The 8,444-nt window shown below is 50.7% G+C and overlaps 1 protein-coding gene across 24 annotated transcripts in view; it reads left to right on the top strand.

Moving 5' to 3' along the window:
• The first annotated feature begins 2,983 nt into the window (after positions 1–2,983).
• The window catches only part of MTSS1 (MTSS1, I-BAR domain containing), a 118,420-nt gene continuing 112,959 nt past the window's right edge, over positions 2,984–8,444 (top strand). For 23 of the 24 annotated variants that reach the window (XM_040679289.2, XM_040679190.2, XM_040679180.2 and 20 more), the window contains exon 1: positions 2,984–3,553. In XM_040679289.2, coding sequence (XP_040535223.1) covers positions 3,482–3,553 — 72 coding nt within the window. In that variant the 5' untranslated portion in view covers positions 2,984–3,481. Of the gene's footprint in view, positions 4,999–8,444 lie in introns of all 24 variants that reach the window. The other variant, XM_025147131.3, reaches the window with a different exon arrangement.

Genomic DNA, 8,444 nt, shown 5'->3' with positions numbered 1-8,444 from the left:
GTTTCCTCCATTTTCCCTCAATTCTTCTTCCCATCCTTCTGGCTGCGTTGCCTGCCATCTTCCTTTTCCACTGCAGTAGGCACTAAGAAGTGGCCTCACCTGCTTGTAGCAATAGAGCCGGATGGGATCCAGTGAGCACCTTGGGGGCCGAAGGAAATCATGTCAGGGACTCAGCCCCATGGAAGCAGTTGGGCTCATTTTCCTGAATCAATAAAGAGGAAAAACACCACGGTCCTTCAAAATATAAATCACTAGCAGAAAGCCTCCAACAGGGACAGAATACCTGCTCCATGCAAAAAGAATACACTTGTTTTTCAAGCTTATGAACATATTTCAGGAAGGCTTCAGAACGAAAGATGATGCGGAAAAATAATGGAGTATTATGCTATTAATTTGCATCAATTTCTTAGAGAGATAATTCAATTAAACATTTCAGCCTTCAGCAACCATCTTTTTTTTAATCATATCTCTTTTTGAACTGTCAACCACTTGCAGGAACAGCCCTTGATTCTTTCTTGATTGTATGCAAGATGAGGCAATTTTTCCTTGGGGAATAACATTAGCTAAATTAGGAACACTGTAATTTAAAGGTGATTAAGTACCTTTTGTGATTGTTGTTCTATGCCTTCAATCTGATAACACTGAAGTGCATGTGTAATCTAGTTTTCTACAGGGCTGCTCGCATTTAAGAACAAGTGGGCTTAAATCTTTGTAAGAACAGGACTTAAGTGAGCACCACAGTTACACGGTCTCGTGCTGTTAACAAATTTTAAGGTTGACATCTGCTGGGGGTTGCCAGAAAGGAGGAACTCAGCCTTTCCACTGTCATGAAGCGGTGTTGGCATTTGCCCACGCAACAGGATATTGTATAGAACGTCATCACTTGGAAGTGAAACTATCCCCTGTAATGAGGGCTCCTGACTACAGAAACAGCCTTTGACCATAATGAAGTTTTGCAAATAATGCTTGCAGGAAGTGATTTGCTATAAATCAGTCAAGCAGATCCCAGATATAAGAAGGCAGATGGTGACCCGACCGTACTGCAACACCACCAGACTTCTTCTTACTCGCACTTGAAACAAGTGCTTGGGCTCATGTCTCTAAGGATAAACGCTCCCTCTCACAGCTGGCTGAAGCTGAATTGCCATCTTGTGGAAAATTCTATTGTTAAAAGTGGCTGAAGGAAGAATAAAGTCTGAATCTTCCTTCACTGCTAAAGAAAAGTTTCACTCATCAGGACATTATTCTGATGGTTTTGAACCAGATTCTCTTGCTTTATTTTTCAGCTGTTCTGCTGTGAACAAAAATGTGACAACATAAAACTAACGCAATCAATAAGCAATATGTACAACGACAACATTTGAAATGAAGATAGAACGCAATGAAGAAATACAGTTCTTCTATTGGTGATGCTCCAGTTTGAGTTCTCGTCCAATGAAGGTCCAGCCTGTTGAAATGCAGGTGGTTCATCTTCTCTGGAACCAGTACATTCCGACAGACCCTCCACTGGGGAGCTCTCCACACTACAGAGATGTTCTGGTCAGCAATTTGAGTTACAGTGGTTTGCCAAGGCTCTCGTCATAACTTTTCCCTTGCAAATTTGCAAGGTAAAAATAATTCCTTTGCATCATGTGCCAGGTTCTCCTGTTACAATCTATTGAAGCTTGAAATGCTTGCTTCATTTTTCTGTTGCATACCTGCTTGCTGTTTCATCACTCTATGAAGATTTGTTGCCGAGCACAGAGCAGCCAACACTGATTTATTAACTGAGGCACCAATGCACTCCTTGAGAAACAACCTTTTCTTTACAGAAGGGGATTTCTCTCCATCCTGTCCCATAAGCACCGTGTGTTCTGCAGCCTGTCAGCCCTTTACATTGGAAATCCTGTATGCTGTTTTTCATCATTGCTAAATTAACACACAGACTGTAATCCATCCCATGCATGTGCCTAAATCCAGGCTGAAGCGAAGCGGAACCTGATGGTGTTCTGCACTGGTTACTCTCAGGCAAGGATTAAATAGGTGATATGTAATTATAATAGTAATTGATAAACTGTTTTAATATCTTTTTAATCGCAATACTCAAATTGGTAAATTTCCACCTCAGTTACAGGTTGTGCCTATACCTGCATGCCTAAGTATAGGCAGGGAGAAAAACAACACAGACACCTAAAGATCACAGAGTCATGGGGTCACAGAATGGCTTGGGCTGAACGGGACCTCAAAGCCCACCCAGCCCCAACCCCTGCCATGGGCAGGGCTGCCCCCCACCAGACCAGGCAGCCCAGGGCCCCATCCAACCTGGCCCTGAGTGCCTCCAGGGATGGGGCACGCACAGCTTCTTGTGGTTCCCTTCCACCTTGGGATAATCCACGATTCTATGATTAATTTCGGAGCTGAGAAGTGGCAGGGCTCTGGCTGTGTAGTTGTATGCCTCCAGCTCCATGAAACAAAGCGCACCCACCCGTGTTTGCAGGCCCTGAGCCGCTGTGTGTCTATAGAGAACTTTAACCTCAGTGTTTTCTGTTAGTGGGGATGCAGCACTGAGCATTTCCCCGTGTCTTCAGTAAGGATGTTCAGCTGCCATTTGGGGTGGGCAGCGCAGAGCCAGGAGTTGGACTCTATCTTATGGGTCCCTTATGGGTATCCTTATGGGTCCCTTCTGACTCGGAACATGCAACGATTCTATCATTTCCTGCCCAGGTAGGCCGAGGTGGGCAGCCCGCTCGGCACACACCTGAAACAGCGTCACTTAGCGCAATTGCACCGAGTATCAGCGGGAAAGCATTCCTTCCCGCAGCGCTCGAGCCAGCCGGAGGTACGGGTGGCACAGGGGGCACAACCCGCCGGCAGCGGGACGCGAACCCGCGGTACAGCGGTGCCCGCGGCAGGCAGGTCGGGCCGAGCCGCTGACGCAGCGGGGCGGGGTCGGGCTGCGGAGCGGCGGCGGCGGGAGGAGGAGGAGGGCTCGGGCGGATCCGCCGCCGGAGAGCGGCGGGCGCTGTGGAGCGGGCGGGCGGCGGATCGGGGCTGCAGCCTTCTGCCTGTTTGGCGCTGCGCTGCGCTGCGAGCCGTCGGGCTCAGCACGCGGTCCCGTCCTCTCCCTATAGAGAACCGAATCGGTCGTTTTTATCGCTTCGCGCGCCTCCTCCAGCGCCCGCCGGTCCCACAGCGATGGGCTGCGGTGCTGCCCGGGGGCGGGAGGGCAGCGCGGCGCGGGGCCGCACGGAGCTCCGCAGCGGGGCCGCGCGCTGCGCGTAGCGCCTTCCGCGCTCCTTCCCTTTTTTAGTTTTTCCTCCCTTATTTTGACGTTCTTAGAGGCAGCCGTTTTGAGGCGGAGAGGAGCTGAGGTGGTTTTTGCCCGTCCGTCCCCGTGTCTGCGTGTTCCGGTGAGGTGGGAGCGGGGGTCTCGTTTCTCCGTAGCCGAGCAGCGGAGCCGCAGCGGCGTGCGCGTCCTCCTCCCGTCTGCCGGGCGAGGAAAATGGAGGCGGTGATCGAGAAGGAATGTAGCGCGCTCGGAGGGCTCTTCCAGACCATCATCAGCGACATGAAGGTAAGGGCCGGGGCGGCCAGGTGAGCCCGCGGCACTGCCCGGGGAGGTGCACGGCAGCGGGGACCTGCGCGGGGCTCGGGCGGCCCCAGGACGCGGCTCCCTGCCTGCCTCCCTGCCTGCCTCCATCCCGCGGCACGCTGTTATCTCTTAGCAGGGACAGCGTTTTCCGAACCTGTCAGGTTGTTTTTTTTTTTTTTTCCCTTATATATGTTTTTCTCTTTCCCTCCTCCACCTTCTTTTCCTTTTTCGTTATTATTTCCTATTTTATTTTCGGTGCTGCTGGCCCCCAGAATGAAGGCGGCGAGGCGGCTGCCAGCCCTGGGTGGGGCTGGGAGGGCACGGAGGGATTCCCGATGAGCGCAGCGTGAGGGAACCTCAGCCTGGAGATGCTCCGAAGTTGGCTGTGGCTCCGCTGCCTCTCTGTGTGCTCTGAGGTGTTATTTTCTAGAATCGGAGCACGGCTTGTGCTGGAGGGGACCGTAGAGATCACCTATTGCCAACTCCCCCTGTATGCACATGGAGGAGCTGATGGCTGCTTTCTGCGTGCATGCGGTGCACTGAGTTCCCCGGTCTGTACGCACAGACCTTGCCCCCAAAGGGTCCCTTGGAGAACGGCTCCGAATTCGCCCGTGGCATTGGTGCAGGCTTCCCTTCTGCCTCCCGCCCTTTGCTGGTGAAAATGAATAGTGTGGAAGCGCACCCGCACTGTGCCAGCTGTGCCTCCCGCCAGCCCTGTACTGCAGAATATTGCAGCGCTCCCCCAGACAAGGGCAGGCTGTATGCCCCCAGGCCGGTCTGCAAAGGACTCAAGATCTGCAGAACCAGAGGGATGGGTGCACCTACGGGTGCTTGGATGGGTGCAGGGCATCCTTACCCCAAAGCCAGACGAGGGCTGCTCCTGGACGGAGCCTTGGCACGGGTGAATGGCTTCCAGTATATTTCGGGGGAGGAGAAGCTGCTTGCGTTTTTTGGCAGGGGTTCAGGTGCTCTTCCCTCGGAACAGCTCCTGGGAGAGGTTTAATTAAAGCGTGGCTCGTAGGGAGCTGGCGGATTGCGGGCAGGAGGAGGTGTGCGTGCGTCTGACAAGACAATGCAGCAGTCCTGCCGCCCTGCTGCCCGTGGCCCTGGTGCTTCTTCATAGCAGCTCCACTTCAACGTGAATCCGCAAACCCCACCCTGGGCAGGGAGCAGTCACAAAGCCTGGGATCGGGTGGAGTGGGCTGTGCAGGGGATGTGCGGGAGCTTTCTGTCCTGACCTCCAGCCTGAGGCGCGGCGGCGGTGTTCGTTCCCTACTTGCCATGAGCAGCGCACTTGGATTTTTCATGCTCTTCAGCAAACAGACGTTGGCTGCGTCGATTTATTTCTTGTGTGCGCTGTTACTTGCATGGGAATGAAAGCTGTTTCGCAGAGACGTGTTGACGTGAGCGTATGGAGATGGGCACAGGTGTGAATTTTTATTTTAATCCACCGTAGCAGTGGAACCTGTTTGGTGAACTGGGAATTACTGGGGAGGGAGGTTTGGGAAAAATCATAGTGTGGTGGTTGGCGCAGTTCAGGGATCTGTTCGTTATTTAGCACCAGTCGAACAAGCAGGTTGTAGCTGTGCTTCAGTTCAGGGAGGTGCTGTAGGGCTCGCGGGGAATTGTGTGCAAGGAATCGTGACAGTTTCCTGGAGGGGAGGAAAAAAAAACCCAAGCAGCTATTTTTGACAGCGAACCAGAACCTTGCAGCTCATCATACCTTCAGTAGTAAAGTGGAAATTAGCATTGTAAGTGCTGCTTCATGCGGTCGGGTCTGTGTGGGCAGGCAGCTGGCAGAACCTTGGAGATGTTGCGTGGGGGTCTGCCCACGCACTCCCAGTGCACTATCTATGCCTATTTCTCTTTATAGGCAGAGATCAAGGCCCCAAATGCCCCGCAGTGCTGAGGGATTCGCTGCAGCGTCCTCCTTTTTTAACTAAATAATGTGCAGGCTCTTTTTATCATGTGTATTGCTCTGCCTTCATCTTCGCTGTGAAGACAGCGGGGTTAATCAACACCATGGTGGGAGCGCTCTGAAGTTGTGCCAGTGGCTGCAGATAGGTGGTGCAGCCAAGGTGATGAGCACATGGTGTGTATGGACTGACTGAGTGTGCACGCTGGTAGTGAGCTGGCTCAGGTGTACTTGGGGTTAATTCTCCCCTCTCCTTGGTGTCAACGAGGTTACAGAAGCGGGCAGTGTAATCCTGAGTAGTGTGATTGCTCGTGTCCATTTGTCTCAGCTCTGTGTTAACTTTCAAAGTTAATGAGGCCTCTGCAGGCCAGTGTGACTGATGTGTCCCATTTTTTGATAGCGAGTTTATCTCGTGCTGGCTGAGTTATCTGCCTTCAGTGTTGGCTCCAGAAACTCCAGTTTTTTTCTCAGTCCTCTACCAAAAACAGTTTTGTGATGAACACTCAACCAAACAAGCTCCAGATTGATAGTGAGCAAAGCTCTGCCGCTTTGAGAATATTAAGTTAAACATAACAGATAAACATGATGAATAAAACAAGTATAACAAATAATGTAAAAATCTCCCACTGCATTTTAATGCCCATAGGATGGGTTGGAAGGGGCCTCAAAGCCCACCCAGCCCCAACCCCTGCCATGGGCTGGTTGCCCCCATCAGCTCAGGCTGCCCGGGGCCCATCCAACCTTCCCTTGAGCACCTCCAGGGATGGGGCATCCACAGCTTCTCTGGGCAGCTGTGCCACTGCCTCACCACTGTGAGTGAAGAATTTCTTCCTAATATTTAACCTCATGTGTGGAACTTCAGTACTGTAACACAGGGAATCCGTGTTTTCCATACAGAATGAGGGTTGTGTTTGTTGAATAGTACGTAAGCATACGTGGTAATGGAGCTGGCTGTAGAAGGTCTACAATGGGAATTGTACTCAGCCATTGTGTTTGAGAACTCAGTTCTTGCGTTTCAAGGTCAGATTAAAGAATTCAAAAATGGGAAAATCCTGCCCATCCCATCCCTCAGTTTTTTGCCCATTGTCACAGCATTGGTGTGTCCTGTGATGCGTCACTGAGTATGCGGCACTTGGAATTCGTCGTGCTCTTATGTTTGATCTCTTTCAAAGTGATGGAAGTTTATAAAAGAGAAAATAAAGCCTGCGTGTCCCCTCAGAGGAGCCGTTCTGTGCACAGCATTCATGTGCTGTGCCGTTCCTCTTTGAACACAACATACTTTCTGGGGCTCCCCGTGGGAGGAGTGCATTTGATCTGAATGGTTTGTAACTCATTTCTGGCAATTGAGAGATGAGATGCTGTAATGTGCAGTTAATTTCAATATTTCTTGTAGCGCAAAGCAAATCTCCGCAGATAATTTTTGGGAAGGCCTGTTGTGTATGGGTTTCAAAAGATGCTGTCTTCTCATGCAGGGAGCATTCTCTTTAATGCTACTTTTCGTTATGAGTCCTGATTTTGTGTTTCTTTTAATCACAGTGTTCTCTCTTAATGGAAGAAGGAGAACAAGAAAAGACTGAAATCAGCGGTGTTTATAGCTTATTGCTTGACCTTGCTTCTTTTCCTTTCACACGTTCTTCATTTGTCTTCTCTCTGTTGCCAGCAGGTGTTTTGATGGGCAGGGCTTGCAGCACCCCACACCGTGGGGCAGGCATGGGGGGGAGGCTGGAGCGATGCTGATTGTCCATGACTTATACTGTATATTATACAGTTATACTGTGAGAGAGAGCGTACTGAATTCTGCGGTTCTGGAGGAGCTCAGTCACCTCAGTATGTGGTGGGAGTGCAGCTGTGAGGAGGACTGTAAACTGTGAGCAAAATAAGAAGGTTCCAGAGGGGGAGTGAAATTTTAGAAAATGTCAGATTTTTTTTTTTTTTTTCCAAGTGTACGTGTCTTATTTGCGATCTTTTAGCTGAAATCTGAATGAAAACAGCATTTTGCTTTTGGCAGCAACTTCTATATTAATGCTATGAAGGAAGTGACTCTTCCCCTTTTCCCCAGCGGAACTCTGGGGTGGGAAGGCAGCATCCCTTTGCATTCAGCCACGCAAAGCTCCTGCCCTTGTTTTCCACCAGGGGAGAAAGAAGTGAGCATATGGGCATGAGAAATATTTATGGGCTTTTTTGCAGCCTCTTATCTGCGATTAGGACGTGAGTGGTGAGAAGCAGCATTTTAATCTTGCTTTTTGTGGAAGATGGAGGCCGGGGGTGGCCACGTTGAGGATTAAGAACCATTTGTTAAGTAGGCACGATTTGCTTGTGAGGGGTGGATGGCCTTGTGCTGCTCACATCAATATCAACTGAGTTGAAAAAATATTTGCTGGAACAGATAGAAAGGCTGAGGCGGTGCCTGGGACAAGTGCAGCTGCGGGCCTTCTGCATCCACATCAGTCCGAGGGGCAGCCTGTATGTACAGGGAGTCGCCAGAGCTGCTGCCATTGATGCGGAGGGATTTGACGGCGCTGCAGCTGTGCTGTATTTGAAGCCCGGTCTCTCTGCGGAGCTGAGGAATGTTCAGTTCAATGACTGTGAGGTCCCGTTTCAGTCCAGCTGTTGGGGATGGTAACTGTTCTGAGGAGAACAGAAGTGGAATGTGCCACGTGCAGGTGGGGCTGTGAGGAGAACGCCTCTGTTCTGCCTTTGCCATATATGCTTTGTGGCACTGGCACATCCCTGGCACGACAATATTTAGGGCAGCCTAATTCTATTCCAAACCCAGAAAATGGATGTTTCTCCCTTTTCCCAAAAAGTGTGACGTGAGTTAATTTCCCCTCTATGCAGCTTCAGCTTTTTCTCCCCGTTTTCTTGTTCTTAGAGGTTCCACCAGCACAGCACACTGTCCTGAGCCCGTCGTGCTGATTTCTTACCACTTGCACTGAGTTCCTACCCTGCTGTCTTCCT

The sequence above is a fragment of the Gallus gallus genome, chromosome 2 (assembly GCF_016699485.2).
Source record: "Gallus gallus isolate bGalGal1 chromosome 2, bGalGal1.mat.broiler.GRCg7b, whole genome shotgun sequence".
Taxonomy (NCBI): Eukaryota; Metazoa; Chordata; class Aves; order Galliformes; family Phasianidae; genus Gallus; species Gallus gallus.
The sequence above is the reverse complement of the archived record's forward strand: the minus strand, read 5'-3'. Positions and strand labels throughout refer to the sequence as shown.